Source organism: Cnephaeus nilssonii (assembly GCF_951640355.1).
Source record: "Cnephaeus nilssonii genome assembly, chromosome: 13".
Taxonomy (NCBI): domain Eukaryota; kingdom Metazoa; phylum Chordata; class Mammalia; order Chiroptera; family Vespertilionidae; genus Cnephaeus; species Cnephaeus nilssonii.
This window is the reverse complement of record NC_137084.1, coordinates 48,015,456-48,033,945: the sequence shown is the minus strand read 5'-3', so window position 1 is coordinate 48,033,945 and position 18,490 is coordinate 48,015,456. Positions and strand designations below refer to the sequence as shown.

At 48.4% G+C, this 18,490-nt stretch overlaps 1 protein-coding gene across 1 annotated transcript in view; it reads left to right on the top strand.

The window, feature by feature from the left end:
• The window catches only part of LOC307110147 (teneurin-4-like), a gene marked incomplete at its 3' end in the record, with an annotated part of 366,426 nt that overhangs the window by 237,926 nt on the left and 110,010 nt on the right, over positions 1-18,490 (top strand). Inside the window, exon 3 of the mRNA XM_079789177.1 lies at positions 6,209-6,288. Coding sequence (XP_079645303.1) covers positions 6,279-6,288 — 10 coding nt within the window. The 5' untranslated portion in view covers positions 6,209-6,278. The remainder of the gene's footprint in view (positions 1-6,208; positions 6,289-18,490) is intronic.

Genomic DNA, 18,490 nt, shown 5'->3' with positions numbered 1-18,490 from the left:
TGTTAAACGTTCGTAAGGAGATTACCTAAAGCCATCTGCTGCCTTTATTTCCCCCAGTGTGCATTAAAAGTGTGCAGCTGCTCAACAGGAAATGTTCCGTGACACCATGGGTTCACGGGCTGGCCTGAAATGTTGGGGAGCAGAGAGGAGGTGCGGCATGTGGAGAAGTGGGTGAGCACACGCAGGAGTTACCCCTGCGCCCCAGTGTCTCCAGCCGGACGTGCAGATTTTTCTACCATGTCGATGTGCTCTCTCACGCGGGCATCGTTCTGTGTGTGTCGTTGATTCTTTCAGTGTGTGTGTGTGTGTGTGTGTGTGTGTGTGTGTGTGTGTGTGTTTTCTTTTGAATCGGAAAATTGGTCTTTGAGTTCACCAGCAGCAGCTGCAGCTGCCATAATTAAAATGAAATAACCTGCTTCCTTCAGTCTGTAGGGAGAAAAGCTTTTAAAAAAAAATCCATATTCTAAATGGACTTTGGAATGTGGTGAATCTGCCTTCTCTCCTCTCCCTCTTCACTTGCAACAAGTTTGATGGCTTTGTTTTCCTCGGGAGTCAGGGGAAGAGAAGGGAGTTCACCTTGAGGAGCATTTGTCCGGCCCGGCACTAGGCAAGGTCATCCCCTCTGCACAAGCCAGGACTCGAATCTGGCTTGGATGCTTCATTTTCTCCTCGGCCGTGTGCAGTTCCATGTCTTGTAAGCCCCAGATCTCTCCACCTGTCTGACTGTCCGGACACCTGGAGGTTTGGCGTTATTGAAATGTTAGGGGATATGTTGGCACCTATAATTGGCTTGGATTAGAAACCAAAGCTTTTTTGCAGAATAACGAGGTTAAGTATTCCGCCCTAATGATTACATGGTAATGAGATGGTTTTCAGGGAATTGGACCTGCTCTTGAAGGTGTTGCTTAAAAGTCACTCTTTAAACCAGGCTGGGGAAAGAAAACCCTAAAGAACGGCAGACTGCCGTCTTGTGTGGACCTCAGAATAAGGTGACGGAGGTAGAAAGGGGCGAGCGCGTGCCGGGAGTTGGAGATACTGTGGCACTGTCTCCAGGAGTTCCCAGTCTGGGGGAAGAGGAAGACATGCCAGTAAAGAATTATATGACACTGGCAGTAAGCGTTAGGTCATGGATATGAACAGCTTGCTATCATTTCAGCAATTTTTTTTCTCCAAAAATCTATTTCTTTCAATTGGTAACTTAGTGAGGAGAGTAACCTCACTGTGAGTGCGATGCCCAGAATGGGGAATATAAAACGATGCAAAGAAACTATTATACATTCGGATGGATGTGTGAAAGTCTGGCGCTTACGCTCTCTAATCCCTTGTTATCATTCCCCCTTAATAATGAAGACGTGTAAGGAGCTGAAGGGTTTGCCCAAAGCCCACAGGCAGTGACCAGACAGTGACTCAGATCCATCCTACCTGCTGCACAGCCCGTGCTCGTGCCAGGGCACCTCTGAGAAAGTCTGCTGTTAGGTGGCTAGCACAGTGATCGTCCATGTTTAGAATGAGGAATGTTTTTCCCCTTGAACAAACCAAGTTCTAAATCTGGCGTCTTGACAGGAGTCACTCATGATTATCATCTCTGGCTGCAGGCGTGACCATCCAGTTTGAGTTCACTGAGTGCTCTGGGCAATCCTCCCAAAGCATGAAGTCAGCCCAGAGCACAGAAATGCTAGAATGTCAGTGAAAAAACAATTCCTGGCATCCAAAGGGTGTTCCCTGGGGCTCCCGGGCCGCATGCTCCTGTCACCACGCCTTAGCTGAGAAGGGAAGGACAGAAGGAAGCTAGCCCAGCAGGGAGAGAGGGTGGCCTCCTGCCACCTTTGAAATTCTGTGCAAAAGACCCAAGTCTGTGTTGTTTGGTGCCCAACTCAACACACTGTCTTATCTCCTTGGTGTGTGGTCACTTTGGGGAAAGTTAGCAGAAGCAAAGGCACTCTGCATCTCCCTCCAGCTGGACGTCTCGAAATGCAGTCCAGACAGTGACCACACTTCCATCCACCCAAGGGTAGGCGTAGAGGTGCATGGAGAGTGGAGGGTGTTCTGGGAGAGTCAGGTGTACAGGGGTCGCGCACAGTGTCACAGCACGCTTTGTGGCTCTCCCGGAAAGGGAGAGAACAGGGTTCAGATCTTGTCTCCACCACTTCCTAGGTGGGGGTTCGGGGCACGCAGCCTAAGTTCCCAGAAGCCTCCTTTCCTCATCTGCAGGGCTGGAAGGCGAATGCCTGTCTCCTGCAGTTGTCTAGACGGTTAAATAAAATCACGTATGTACCATCGGCTGCCATTCTGCCGGATGCTTGGCACACAATCAGGAGCTTCCTATCCCAGGCACCGCCCCTTACTGGTCATACTGTGCAGGGCTTGCCAAATTCATCTTCCTACAGCAGATCTCCAACACGTCATATCTCTGCTCACAAGCCCTCAATGGCTCCCTGTGACTGACTGAATAATGGCCATCTTCTCTAAATTGGCATCCAGAGCCATGTCTGTTGAGGCCCAGCCCACTTGCCAGGTGCAGTGTTTTCCGTTTTCCCCTCCTGTGCCTACACTCCCTCATGCGGAGCATGCTGCCCTGTCCCCAGGCCACCCGCCTAACACTGGTGCTAGGCTGAGTTCTCTGGTTGGTCAGCCAGGATGATCTCTCCGCTCTTGTTTTCTCATGGGATTTCATCTGTATCTCTCTTATAAAACTGCCAAGCATTATAATTACTTGTGGGCATGTCTTTTTTCTTCCTTGTCAGCCTGTGAGCTTCCTGAGGGCAGGATTTGTTTGAGTCGTGAGTGTATCCTATACAGCACCTAACATGTACTATATGAATGAATGAAGGAAGGAAGGAATGAATGAGAAAGTGAATGAATGAATGCTGTGTTCCTCTCCTAACTGGATTTCCCCTCCACAAAAATGCTAGTCTGGCCCTGGCCAGTGTGGCTCAGTTGGAGTGTCGTCAAAACAAAACAAAAAGAACAACAAAAAATGCTAGTATGTAAATACTTCGAAAACCTTTGGTGAACCCATGAGCATTTTGGTTTTATGAATAGTCACTTTGATGCTTATTGGAGGACATGTGAAAAAGAGGAAATTCAGGGGTATGAATTGAAAAGGAAATCAACAAAAAGAAGAGAGTTGAGGTTTTTCCCTGAAGCCTTGGGAAAGATGAGGGTGGAAGACAACTAAAACTGCAGTTCTTCAACTTCTTCAGAAGGAGAGGGATCAGAAGGCATGGGGATCTACAGCCTGAGCTGTGGAGGCACAGTGGACCGTTATCCCCTGGACAAGGGAGAGGGCTTGAGAAAGATCCAGAGTGTTTCCTCCAAGTCCCTGGAGGGGACTAGGACCCCAGCAAGATCCCTGGGGGCAAAGCCAACAGCCCTGAGTCCTAAAGTCCACCTGGGGGGAGGCCCAGGCCCAGGAGAAAGTGCCCAGAGTTCCAGCAAAGTAAGTTCCTGCTGATCTCTGCAACTTCAGAGGGTCAACTTGTAGTGAACAACATGCAATAAGTAGAAATGAAGAGCGTTATTGCTCATTCTACATGCACAACATGGTAGTCGACCGTATGTGGTGTGCTGTCTGCTTTTTATTTTAGTGAATGTGGTATGACTCGGAAGGACTTTGCTAGCATTTTGGTTGTCAAGTCTTCTACCCTGGGGTGTGCAGGACCTGAGGGTGGAGAAGGATGCTCTTCCCTTGATCAGAGCCTGGTGACCGTTCCTGCCCAATGCAGTTACTCTTTGTTGAGAATAACGAGAATTCACAATAAAGAAATATATGAAGTGCAGATGAAGCTAGAAGAGTTTCAAGCTAGAAATTCACTTTTAATGGAAATTACCAGTAATGCCTCACCTTATCCTATATAATAAAAGCCTAATATGCTAAGTGTCAGGTTGGCCATTCAACCAATCAAAGCATAATCCTATCTAATAATAGACAAATATGCAAATTGACCATACCTCCGACACACCCACAAGCCACGCCCACCATCCAGTCAGAGCGAGCATGCAAATTAACCCCAGCCAAGATGGCTACAGCCACAGAGAGCAAAGTTTCCTAGGTAACAGAGGAAGCCAAGCTTTCTGCCTGCCCTTGCCAGGCCTAAGCCTCCACTCGAGCTACAAAGTTTCAATTATAGAAGGTAAACAAATTCAAACCAATGGCAGCAGAATGGAGCTTGAGAGAGCAGGCCAGGGTTGCTGCCGGCAACAGGGGAAGCAAAGCTTTCCGCACACCCTGGCCGGGCCCACCCACTTAAGGCAACAAAGTTTCAATTGTAACCCCAACACAAATGGCTGCCGGCCTCGGAGGGAGCCCCAGGCTTGGCTCTGCTCCAGGCTACAAAGTTTCAATTGTAGAAGGAAAATAAATTCCAGATACCAGGGCCTCCGCTTGGATTGCCAGGGGGCGTGGCTGGCCTGCAAACCACCACAGGCCCCTTGCTCAGGCTGCCCCACGCCCCAAGGGAACCCCCACCTGATCCGGGACACCCTTCAGGGCAAACCAGCTGGCCCCCACCCCTGTACCAGGCCTCTATCCTAGCTAATAAAAGAGTAATATGCAGATTGATCATCACTGCAACACACAATATAGCTGCCCCCATGTGGTCAAAGATCCTGCCCCCATGTGGACACAAGATGGCCACCACAAGATAGCCAGCAGGAGAGGGCAGTTGGGAGGCACCCTGCCTGCAAGGGAGGGCAGTTGAGAGGGACCAAGCCTGCAAGGGAGGGCAGTTGGAGGTGATCAACCCTGCAGGAGAGGGCAGTTAGGGGTGACCAGGCCGGCAGAGGAAGGAAGTTGGGAGCAAACAGGCTGGCAGCAGAGTGGTTAGGGGGTGATCAGGCTGGCAGGCAGAAGCGGTTAGGGGCAATCAGGAAGGCAGGCAGGCAAGCAGTTGGGAGCCAGCAGTTCTGGACTGTGAGAGGGATGTCCGACTGCCCGTTTAGGCCCGATCCCAGTGGGATCGGGCCTAAACGGGCAGTCGGACATCCCTCAAGGGGTCCCATATTGGAAAGGGTAACAGGCTGGGCTGAGGGACAACCCCCCTCCATGCACGAATTTCGTGCATCGGGCCTCTAGTAATACATAATAACATCTCTTAGCTAGGATCCTTGGTATATTTGGCAAAATGTACTTAAGGAATTTCTCAAGTAATGACTTTTTGCCTCAGATAACTGAAGGCACCTGTCATGCCTTGTTCTTTTGCCTCGTGGGTCTTTTGTATAAGAAGACATTTGGTGGTGTTTTCAGTGGGTGAGTGTGGTCGCTGGTGCAGAGCAAAGTACCCAGATCATGAATCTGTGAGGACTTGTGTTCATATCCCAGTTCCTCCTCCTGCAATGACCAAAGCAAATGACTTAAAACCTTTGAGCCTCCCCTTACCCATCTTTGAGTGGGATAGATTTTTTTTAAATTCATTTCATAAGCCCTTATCATGTACAGCTATCTCCTTTGGCATTGGAGATCAGAGATGAGTCAAATTCAATGTCATAAAATTCTAGGGGCAAAAAGGACTTCACAGGTCACCTGATTCAGAGATTTCCTCTTTCAGATGAGGAAACAGAGGCTCAAAGAGGGGAACTGATTTACTAGAGATTGTAATGTGATAAGCAAGAGGGCCAGAACCAGAACTCTTCTGTGTAAGGAACTCTGCCCAGGGGACTCCCAACACTCCCACATGGAGTACCGCAGGAATGCTCAGGCCATTTTATTGGGCAGGGAAGGAAGGCTCCAAGAAATTCAGAATTAATGATGGAACTGTTGCAGGGGCCAGGGCATCAGCCTTAAGCTCCATCCCCTCACCTTTGTCCCAACACTCATCACATCACAGTAGGTCCTTTGCAAAACACTGTTTCTATTCTTCTCCAAGCCCTGGCTGGGCACCTGGGTTGTAAAGAGGACTGACTTGCAGTCCATGCCTTGAGAGGTTTGGGCAGCTCGAGGAATCACCTGTGAACAGTAGCTATCAGATAGCACCCTTACTCCCACCCTGAGTAAGACTCACCAGAGCCTCCCAGAAAGGCTTCAGAGAGGAAGTCTGTGTGGGGTTCTCAGGGAATTGGGATCCCATTTCTCTTTGTGGCTGAGGGGCCAGGAATAAGCCCAGCTCCCCATGCTGTGTGTTTGTAATGACTGCTGGGGAGAGATCTGTGAGGAAGGTCAGGACCATCTTGCCAACTCACTCAGTTGGGACTGTGTTCTCTGCTTCAACAGAAAGGATCGCGCCCAGTCCTCCAGGATCCGATGGCCCACGGACACTGCTGACTCTTCAGAACATGCGGACATGGAGCCAGGTCAGTCCCCTTGTCCGCTCTGATTTTCTGCATCATCAGCTGCAAACCCGTGGTCTTGATGAGAATGTCCCTCTTGGAATGCAAAATTGTGATTGCTTTTTGGGTGAAGGCTTTTGCCACTGAGAAGCATGGGAAGTGGAAGAGGTCAGGCCTGAGTGGAGGTGGCCTCCTCGGGGAGCAGAAAGCAGTAGGCGGACTCATTGGTGCTGGAACCCAACCAGCACCTGGCAACCAGCATGATTGGAGGACAAAGCAGGCAAGGGCCTGGCATCCAGCTGGAATGAGATGGGGAAGGTAGAAGCCAGGAGGCACCTGGCAAGCTCAGGACCACATAGGCAGTGGTGGCGATCAGTCACTCTGGGGTCCAGAGTTCGATGGTTGCATTCCAAGCTGGAGTTGAGTGAGAGGCGTAGTTGAAAATAGGGGTGGGTGGAGCTGAGTGGGAGGTTGCCTAGAGGACAGATGGTCTGGGGGCCAGGTCCAGTGGCCAGAGCGGCTCTCTGGAGGCCTTTCTTTATATTGCCACGCAGAAGAGCAATGGGAAAACAGTAGGAAGCCCCTGGGTTGGGTGGGAAAGTGGAAGGATGTTTCAAGCTAGAGAAGGAACATGGCACAGAGAAAGGTAGGATCGTAACTAGAGGCTGGGCCATGGGGAGAAGGAAGGCTGAGGAAGCAAAGGAGCCAGGGCCCAGGGAGCAAGCTCATTATTGAAAACCTACTGTAAAGCCAGCCCTTTTCCTTTTCCTCTGAGCCATCTGCAAGGGAGATGTGTGCGTCTTGCTAGGCCCAGTTATGCTGCAGTAATAAATTCACTCCAGAATCCCAGTGGCTTAACACAGCCAAGGTTTCTTTCTTGCTGGTGCTGCATGTCTAACTGAGGTGGGTGAGGGCTCTGCTCTACCTCACTCCTCAGGAGCAGGCTGATGGAGGCTCGGCCATATTGTAGGTGTACCACCTGGAGCGTGAGGCCACCTTGGTCCCTGCAGCAGAGGCAAGACAGCTGGAAGGCTGCACTGGCTCTTAAATGCTTCAGTCCCGAAGTGACGCACAGCCCACGGGCCGGAACTAGTCTCATGCCCTGCCTGATTTTTAGGGCTCTGGGAAATGTGGGGAAGACATGGCTAGTTGGTGAGTAGTAACTGCCTTCACCCCAGTAGGTATAATTTCCATTCTTCAGGTAAGGAAACTGAGTCTCAGAGAAAGGAACCATCTTATCTGATGTCTTCCAGCTAAAAATCGCTGGAGTCTAGACTTTACATAACTGACTTAATCATTTATTTAGCTTATTCAGCAAAAACATATTGAATAAAAATGACAGGCCCAACACTGTGATAGGCTCTGGGGATTTAACAGGGAACAAAACCGAAGGTAGTCCTGGCCCGTGTGGCTCAATTGGTTAGGCGTGCAATGAAGGTTGCTGGTTTCATTCCTGGTCAGGGCATATGCCCAGATTCCTGGCAGGGTGAGTACAGGAGGCAGCTAATCAATGTGTCCCTCTCACATCAATGTTTCTTTCTCTCCCCCTCCCTTCCTCTCTCTCTCTAAAAATTAATAAAAGTATTAGGGGGAAAAACAAAACAAAGGTAGCCTGTGTTCTCAGCCCTAAGAATGTATAACTACAGACTGGAATGTATGCTCGGCAGTAGAGACATACAGTTCTCTGAAGAGATCTATTCAGATTTTTAACTTGTCATATAGAAGGACAGGTAAAATGGACTCCCGTGTATTGAAGCACTGTGCCAAGTACTTGATTTATTTATAACTTCCACAAGCCCATGAGGCAGTTCTTATAATTCCACTTTTCAGATAAGCAAACCGAGGTTCACTCATAGAGGGAAGGTAACGGGGCTGAAGGAGACTCTTCAACCCCATCCATGCTCACTTGTGATGTCGAGAAAGTTAAAATAAAAAACTTGAATTTCCGCCCTCCTCCTCCCCTGCCCTCCCATCTAAACCTAAGAAACATGGTCTCCTCTTTTGCTCTGAATCACCCTTCTCAAGACTTTCTCCCTCTGGTCCTGCGGGTGTCCCAACATGTGAACATATCATTCACTGACAGTGGGGGCTTCTTGGAGCCCAGACACAGGGTCCCTCATCTCCATGTTGGTGCCGCCCGTATAGCTGAGCCCTTGTTGAACTCAAAGAGGGAGGGAGGACATTGCAGAAATACAGGGGGCGGTATCTGACTCCGACAGGACGGGTTGGAATCTGAGCCTTGGCAAAGGTAGAATGTGGTTCCTTTTCTCTCTGGCATCCCCATCCCTCCCCTCACACTCTGTGCTGTATCCACACTGACCCCATCACTTCCCCACCCTCCTCAGTACATGTGACCACCTCCACTGTCCCCACTCTGGTCCAAGCACCTTCTCAGACCTGGATTATCACAGTGGCATCTGCATGGGGCTCTGCTGCCACCCTTCCCTCCCAGGTCTGACATCGAGGTACCTGTAAAAACACTGGTCACATCAGACCACCCCTCTGCTCTGAACCCTCCTGTGGCTCCGAGGCTCACACAGAGGAAAAGCCAGAGGCCTCACAGCAACCCAACAGGGACATTGGCCTCTTCGCTGTTCCTCAGGGCATAAGGCATAGAAGCCTTGTTTCCAGTCTCAGGGAAGCTCTTCAGGCAGCGGGAACAGCAGCAACCAGACCTCCAAGTCTCCATCCGGGTGAGCGGAGCACTCCTGGGCTGAAAGGGCCTGGTCACTGACCAGGAGTGTGTTCCTCTCAGGGAGCAGCCGGAGGCCAGAGGTGTGAGCCAGATGGACGCAGTGGAGCGGAGCGCAGGCGGCCGCCCTGACCACCCTGCACCAAGAGCAGTCTTCCCATCCCAGCCCCTCCTCTGCCCTCTTCCACTTGACCCGTTCTCCATCCCATTCATCTCCACCCGAGGTATTATATATGACACTGCACGTTTGGTTGCCTGCTGTTTGTCTTCTCCCACTGGAACCTGAGCGCTCCCAGGGCAGGAACATACTTTGTGTTGTTCCCTGCACTGTTCTTATGCCTGGAACGCTGCCTGCGCATAGTGGGCACTCAGTAACTATGCACCGAGTGAATGAATGGATGAACCAATCATGGTGTATTAGATTCCTTGGTGTTACTCGCTTACACTCTCTTGTTCCTACCATCCTGCCTTTACACCTGCTGTTCCCTCTTCCCGAACGTCCCCACTGCCTTTCTCTGTGCACCAACTCAACACCCTCATTCTTTCTCACTCACGCCGCCTGCCCGGGGGGTGAAGTCCCTGCAGCAATTGGCACAGGCATTATGCGTCCATCCCTGTGGGGCTGAGGGTTCAAGGGCAAGCACAGCTCCTCACCACTGAGCCCAGTGTCTGGTGCACAGCTGGGGTCCAGCTGCAGTGTGCTGGCCTGAGCCTCATGGACCAGCAGGCCGTCTGGACTTACAGCCCAGGGGCCCCAAATCTGCCTGTCCCCCTCATCCCGAGTCAGGAAACAGGAGTCCTTGTTGCCAAGTCAGGCTCCTCCTGCTTCCTCGGAGATTAGGAAGATGAGGCAAATGGGACACTAATGAAATTCAGAGAGAAAACTAAATTGGGAGGTGTTGCAAACACCATGGAGGAGGGAGATGCGATGTGAAAGGCTCTCTCCAGAGTGGGCAGGGGAGTGGGAGAGCGCAGAGAGAGCTGGAAGTGGCGTCCCACAGCCTCCTGTGTCACCCACACGTGGGGTGGCCCATGGGATCATTGTAGGGGCTTCACTCATCTCACTTTAAATCAGGGACCTTTTCATCGACTGACTCATCCATTCATTGATGCCTTCCCACTACCTTGCCAAAACAGATTTGAGTGGGTTAACAATTATAAATTGATTAAATAGCTAAGACTAAGACTGTTCAATGCACAATTAAGGTAGAAAGCAAGGGAGAGAAAAGGGAGGGGGGGAAGAAAAAGATTATCGGAGTCACTCAGAAGCAGGGTTCTTAAGAAGCAGCTCGGGGCTCCGGTGACAAACAGATCGGGCTGTGACTGTTTAAGTTCGTCAGGGAAGGAAAAGCTGTGATGGGGTAGCAGTGATGACCAGTGTTTCAGAGAACTTTCCAATCCATTGTCTATTCCTTCAGTTATAGGCATTGACCGTGTGCTGTGTGCTAGGAATCCTCCCCTCCCAAGGGGTACTTTCTTCTATCTCATTGAATGTTCATAGTACCCTGCAAGGTGGTCTTTTAAGGCTCATTTTAGAGATGAGGTGACTGAGGCTCAGAGACACTGAGCCATTTCCTCAGCACATGGTGCTGGGGCAGCTGGATATGCACCTGCGAAAGCATGAAGTTGGACCCCTTCCTCACACTATATACAAAAATGACCTCAACATGGATCATCGGCCTAAATTTAAGAGCTAAAACTCTAAACCTTTAGAAGAAAACATGGGCCTAAATGTAATGATCTCAGATTAGGCAATGGTTTGACACCTGCCAAAGCAGGGGAGGATAAAACTCATAAATTGGACATCATCAACATTTTAAAAATTTGTGCTTTAGCCCTGGCTGGTGTGTGTGGCTCAGCAGTTAGTGTGTGCACCAGAGGGTTTAATTCCCGGTCAAGGGCACATACCTGGGCTGCAGGCTCGATCCCTACCCCCAGTCAGGGCTCATGTGGGAGGCAACCATTAGATGTCTCTCTCTCTCTCTCTCTGCTCCCCTTCTCCCCCTCCCTTCCACTTTCTATAAATGGAAAAATATCCTCACTCCCCAGGTGAGGATTAAAATAATAATAATAATCTGTGCTTCAAAGAACATCATAAAGAAAGTGGAAAGACAACCATGGAATGGGAGAAAATATTTGAAATCAGAGCTCTGACATGGGGTTTGTATCCAGAATACATAAAGAACTCTTACAACTCCTCAATAAAAGGACACATAGCCTAATTGAAAAATGGGCAAAGAGTTTGAATAGACATTTCTCCAAAGAAAATACAGACATGGTCAAAAAGCACATAAAAAGATATCTAACAGTTTTAACCTTCAGGGAAATGCAAATCCAAGATGTTGAGTCATTTGTTTGGGCCCCGCCTTTCTGACACCAAAACCTCCAGACCACAGGCCTCCCTGGGCCTGGGGAAGAGGTCACAGGGAGGTGAGTGTAGGCCCTGGACCCTTCAGGGGTTTTCACAGGAAGGAGGAGAAGAGGGAGGGGCAAGGAATAGTGGGCAGGACAGGAAGGTCATGCCAGGGACAGACTGCCCATGGGTCTTCTGCCAGCAATGGCAGAAATTGCCATCTGAGAAGGATTAAGTTCACACTTAGCCCTCTTCTGCCCAATTCGCAGTTTATCCTAAGGTAGTGGTTCTAACTCTGGTTGCAGAGCTCTGCTTGACTCTTCAAAATGATTGAAGACCCCAAAGCATTTTTATTTATGTGAATTATATCTATCAAATTTTGTTACACTGGTAATTAGCCCTGAAAAAAAGCTAAATTTATTATTGATAGCTTGTAAAAACAAACAACAATAAGCCCTTACATTACCATACATAATACTTTTTTTTTTTTTTAATCCTCACCTGGGGATATTTTTTCCCATTGATTTTTAGGGAGAGTGGAAGAGAGAGGGAAAGACAGAGAGAAACATTGATGTGAGAGAAACACATCGATTGGTTGCCTCCTGCACGAGCCCTGACCGGGCATTGGGCCCAAGGAGGAGCCTACAACCAAGTTATGTGCCCTTGACCAGAACGGAACCCGGGACCCTTTGGTCCACAGGCCAACACTCTATCCACTGAGCCAAACTGGCTAGGGCCATCATACATTTTTATAAAAAGGAACTTTTCCAAAACAAACAGAAATGGATGGGGTGACACTGTTCCCCATTTTGGCAAATCTCTTCAATATTTGGCTTAATAGAAGCTGTATCTGCTTCTGCCTTCCATCTGGAAGCCTGCACTGTGTACTCATAAGAGAATGAGGATGAAAGGAGCAGAAAATGGCATAGCATGAATATAAACAGTGATGACCTCACAGGTGCTCTGCAAGGGTCCCTGGGACGTGCAGTGATCCCCAGGCCACACTTTGAAAACTGTGGGTACAGGAGGTGAGATCCTTGCTGCAGAGGACATCGTAGTGGGGAGGGGATGGATTTCTCCCAGAATGCAGCCTGGCTGCCCGGGGATGTTGCACACAACATTCTCTTCATCCAGAATTCTTTCTGCCATCTTGGTCTACTACTCAAAATCCTCCTCGCACTTTAAGGTTTATTTAGGTGCAACTGCCTCTGGAAAGCCTTTCTTACCATCCTTAACATCCCCAAGGCTGAGTGAAGCCCCCTGCACACCATCATCTCCTGCGTCTCGCTAGCATGAGCATCACAACCAGTGGTTGAGAGGTTGAGGCTACTGGTGGGAGGCTCGGGATTCCAGACCAAGGAACTGAGATGTTCTGTTATTCTTTTTTAAGAATTAAGAAGAAATATATTGAAAGCTTTTACACAAGCACTTCCTTGATGGTATACACGTTTGGATATACAGAGGACTGTGTCACCAACATGCAGTGAAAGTCATCCGCTGCTGCTCTGGCTGGTTTGGTTCAGTGGATAGAGCGTCAGCCTGCAGACTGAAAGGTCCCAGATTCGATTTTGGTCAAGGGCAGGTGCCCCGGGTTGCGGGTCCGATCCCCAGTAGGGAGCATGCAGGAGACAGTTGATCAATGATTCTCTCTTATCATTGATGTTTCTAGTTCTCTATCCCTCTCCCTTCCTCTCTGAAATCAATAAAAAATATATTTTAAATAAAAGTCATCCACTGCTAATTCTAATTCAAATGAAGTAGTATCAGTCATCTAGAAAAGTGAGTCAAATGAGGGAAAGAAGGAAGAGAGAAACTAACAGCTAATTGAGCACTAACTATGGGCCAGGCGTTCACCATGTTATCTAATCATCACAGCAGTTAAGTGGTATTTCTCCCATTTTACAGATGAATAAACTGTGGCATCCACCCTCCCAATCCCAGCCCCCACCAAGGATACCTTGCTAGTAAGTGTCAGAGCTGGTTCAAAATCAAGCCATTTTTTTGTTTCTAAAGCCCATGATGCCTTTTCTCATGACTCCACATGAGCTCAGCACCATTTGTTTGACTTAGAGTGTTTAAGGCTACACACTCTTTTTAAAATGTGTTTCTATCATATCTTTCCAAGTACCCTTTTTAGCTCTTGAAAACTTGAACAGGGGCATCAATTGTGCTTGTTTTTTCTCCCTCTGGAGTCTCCCATGGCAGCATCTGCACGCAGAGGACAGCCAACAAGCTCCACTTTGTGTTGCTTGCTTTTCATCGAAGACATGGCCACAATCAAGATATTCACCCCGAGTTACTGTTAACTAGACTTATTATTGACTCGGAGGTTACTGAATGCACAGGCCTGGCATGACTGTCCATCCTCATTGGTGACAAAGGGTTGGAATAGATCTATTGCTTTTCTCTGGGTCAGGTCAGGGAAATCATCTTAAATGGGACACCCTCGTTCTTCTATAAATACTAGAGGCCCGATGCATGAAATTTGTGCAAGGGGCTCGGCTCCCACCACCGTGGTGGTGGGGGGGGGGGGCCTCTGCCGCCTCTGCCTTGCCCCCCTCCCCAGCCCTGGCTTCCACCAGAAGAATGGCCAGTTTAATTAGCATATTACACTTTTATTATTATAGATTGGGTAAGGCACACAAGGCTTATGCGGCCAAGACTATACTGTCATGTCTGGTGCCAATCATGTCAGTTAAGCAAAGGATACATGGACATTATTGAACTCGCACTGTGGGTTCATATCTAAGATAGGTATCTTGCGTGCTTTAGTCATATTTGAAAACCTGTAAGTTTTTGCTCGAGATAGGAACATCCCCATTTTCCAGTGATCAACTAGACATGGGTCTTGCTCAGGGACATGCATGCCCTGGTAGATGGTGGAGCTGGGGTTTGGAGCCAGTTCTGCTTGCAAACACAATGCTATACTTCACTAAGAGAGAACATGCTGAGTCTGGCCCAGTGGGGGCGCCATGCTCTGACTGAGGAGGTGCAGAGACCTGGCAGTGCTTTTGTGGCCACAGACATCCTTGGCTGGTTTCAGGCTCTCTTCTTCCCACACCGTTTGTCCATCCTCCAAGGTTCCTTTTCCTTCCTGGGGTTTGCACCTTCAGGCTTCACTCAGAACACCCAGAATGCCCACCACCCTACCAGGCCACCGTCATCTTCCAGTATCTGCTTAAGCAGTGTTCCTGGGCTCAGTGAACACATGCATGGTCTTTGGGAGGAAGAAGAAAGAGCAGGTGACCCAAGATGAAGTCCCAAAGTGTCAAAGGTTAAGCTTGGTGCCCGTTCCCAGGGCCTCATGGTTGGCATTGGCAGAATGACACAGCCAAGGCTGTGGATGCCACTTCCCTTCTGACCCTAATTTACCTGCCCCCATCCTCAGGGTGGTGCTGCTATGCAGTCCTGGGTGCACAACATGATTGCAGAGCCATTTACAAGCCGAATGCCTGGTTAATTTCCAGGTGGGAGGGTCAGTGTCATCACCCTTCGTAGAGTCAATGACCAAGTCCTCACCATGGTAGGGTTTGCTTCCTGTCACTAATTGCATCTTCAGCTGCACATCTCAGTGGCTGGTTTTGCCAAAGCAGTCAAGGTCATGTCCTGAAGGTCCTTTTCTGAGACTGTGGACCGCTGTCCCTGTGTTGCCTTGACTTACCTGCTGTGAAAGGGATGCATTTAGATATCTTCCACCCCCCACCGCTTTTGTGAAAGCTCCCTTGGTGGGGAAAAACAACAAAAATTAGTGAGTCAACATCAATAAGCACAGAACTCTGTGCCTCTTTGGATTCTAACCGTGTGGAAAAGCCGAGTGTGCAGAAAACACTCCGCGGGTGAGGACAGACATTTGTTGAGTATCTATTATATGTCAGCCATTGTGCTAGGCATTTCATAGTCCATTGAACCCTCACAACCACCAGTAAGGTAAGTATTGTTATTTCTGATTCACAGATGGGGCCATGGAGCCTCAGAGAGGGTCAATGACTTTAAGTCACACAGCCAGGAAGTGGGGGGACCTGGAACTGAATCAAGGTCATCTGCTACAAAATGCAACTTCTCCCCACTGTGTTGAAAATGATAACAGGAACAACAGCAGCAAGAGCTCCCATTTATGGTGTGCTTACTACACGCCTGACTTGTATTCGCTCATTTAATCTCGACAACAACCCAATGCTGTTAGGTGCTATTATCCCCATTTTGCACATGAGGAAACCAAGGCTCAGAGAAGTGCTCTCAGAATGAAAAGTTTTCCAAACACGGGTGTTCGGTAAGTAAGCCCCCGAAATCTGTCACTGTGTGCTATTCTTCTTTAAAAAAAAAAAAAGAAAAGAAAAAACACACAAAAAAAAACATGTATTGATTTTAGAGAGGAAGGGAAAGGGAGAGAGAGATAGAAACCTCAATGATGAGATAGAATCACTGATTGGCTGCCTCCTGCATGCCCCCTACTGAGGGTTTAGCCTGCAACCCGGGTATGTGCCCTTTACCAGAATCAAACCTGGGACCCTTCAGTCTGCAGGCTGATGCTCTATCCACTGAGCCAAACCAGCTAAGACCACTGTGTGCTATTCTGGCATAAAGAGCTCTTGTCTAAAATAAGCACAGGCCTTGCTCATAGGAGGTACTTCATAGTATTTACTATCAGTAGTTAATTTCATGGCCTTCTTGCCACCCCACTGGAATGGGTGTTCTGGTTGCTGTTAACAGCCTGTGCTAGCCATTGAGCAGCCCTTGCCATGGGAGGCTTTTGAGGTCAGCGTATCCTGGAGCAGGAAATCCAGATGTTAGGAGTCAAGCAAGTTCGAGGATATATGGTGCACTGGAACAGAACAGGCTCTGGAATCAGACCAATGGAGTCCAAGCCTCACTTACCAGCTCCGGACTCTGGGCAAGTTGGTTCATCTCTCTGTGCTTCAGTCTCCCAATATATAAAATGGATATAATAAGAGGACATACCTCAATGGGCTAGGCCAGTGGTCGGCAAACTCATTAGTCAACAGAGCCAAATATCAACAGTACAATGATTGAAATTTATTTTGAGAGCCAATATTTTTAAACTTAAACTTCTTCTAATGCCACTTCTTCAAAATAGACTCTCCCAGGCCGTGGTATTTTGTGGAAGAGCCACACTCAAGGGGCCAAAGAGCCGCATGTGGCTCGTGAGCCGCAGTTTGCTGACCGCGGGGCTAGTGCAAGGATTAAAAAATCATATGAAATGCTTATAATCAGGCTTAGCACCAAAAAACAGGCACCCAGTAGATGTGATCTGTTGTATTATCGAATATTGGTTTATAGAGTTGGACTTATGAGGTGGTCTAGTTCCACCCTCCCATTTGCAGATGAGGAAACTGAGGCCCAGAGACAGGCTGCAACTGGCCCCAATCACACAGCATTTTAGTTCTTTGATTTAGTCCTAGTGCCAAGGTTCTTTCTGATATTGCCGACCATTGGAACAAGAGCCTCAAGAAACATTTCTAGACATTTTAGTTGGTGACCTTTCAATCTGCTTTATCTTTTTTTGATAGTTCTTTGTTTATACTTTCGCTGGCCATATATCTATTTTAAATAGCGCTCACATTTATTTCACTTCCTGAATCTGATCATTTCAGTACCTGTAGTGTTCATAGGTAGGATTCATTTGTTCGTTGTTTCTGCTGTCTCTTGCTCATGGTGGCTTGTTTCCCCACGTGCTCTGTGATTTTTTAAATTGGGGGTTCATGGTTGTTAAAATTCTGTGGGACTTCTCAGAGGCCTGAGATGAAAGTGCACTGCTCTCAGAAGGCTGTGCATTTGCTTCTGCCAGGTGGCTGGAGGACCACCAACGTGGAGCCACGTTCAATTAAACGCTCAGCTTGGACTTGGGTTGTTGTTGTTGTTTTCTGGCCACAAGGTAATATGTATTCAAGTTAGAGACCGATGTGAAGGCCAGTTTGTGATTGTGAATCCCCCACTGCCCAGCCCTAGGGTCAAGTTTTCTTACATCTCCTTCCATGGGGTGGGGCCTTGTTTTTGTCTTATTCACCCTTTCATGGAGGTGTGAATGCATCCTAGCCTTAAGTGAGGGTCTCAGTTTGAATTCCACCTTTGGAAGGACTTTGACTTTGCTTCTTTTGTTGACCCTTTAACACTATGAGCCCCAGAACACCAAGGACTGTCACCTGCTCAGGGCTGGGGAACCTCTATGGACTCATGCTCTTGGTGGTCACTGTGGCCTCTGAGGGTTTACTTTTGTTCTTGACAGCTCAGCTCTATATTAAAAATAATGTGTTTCTATAATGTGGCATTTTCCATGTCCTGCATTAGGGGCATTCCTTAGGGTGAGGGGTAGCCATAATCCTGGAAATAGAAGTCTAAAGGGATCACCACTGTCCTTCTTTGGTGTGAACATGGAATTTCATTAGCTAGGGTTTTCCTGGTTATTGCGCCTAGGCAGGTTATCTTATTTTTTGCTTCAACGTCTACTCAGTATGCCAGGAGAGCTGAGGGGAAGTTTCCATGCCATAGGCCAAGTCCCTATCTCTCAGTGTCACTACCATCACTGTCCCGAGTTCTCAGCTTGTGTTTGTCTCAGCCTCACAGTGATGTTGACTAAGCACATGACCTACAGATGCTGCCAGATGGAAACTCTGATGTTGTAAAACATGCCCAGAGATACCACATTCTGAAGGCATGCCTGCCTGCTGTTGCTGTGGTCCAGTCATCCCAGACGTGGTTCTTAACTTCATTTGCCCATTGGTTCATTCATTCCACAGGCATTTACGGAGCACCTACTACTACATGCTGTGCCCATGTTAGGCTTAGGGATACAGAGACGGATAAGCCACAGCCCTTCCCCTTGTGTACAAAGACATTCCAATGGTTCATGATCAGTGCTGTGGCAGAATGAAACTGGAGGAAAAGGAGGCTAACCCAGCCTCAAGTGGGAGAGTCTAGGCAGGCTTCCCATAGTAAGTGGCAAATCTTGAAACAAAAAGATCACAAATCACCAAAGAAAGCATGAGCCCTCCACTCGAGAAGAAATGGTCCAACTGCATTTCATTTCCTGATCTTGGTCTATGGGTGAGCATTGTCCTCTTTCACTCTGGGGACATTTTGAGAACCACTGGTATAATATATGCATTTCAACAAGGACACTACATTTCAAGGGGGGCAAAATCAGTTTGGGGAGCTTGGGGGTA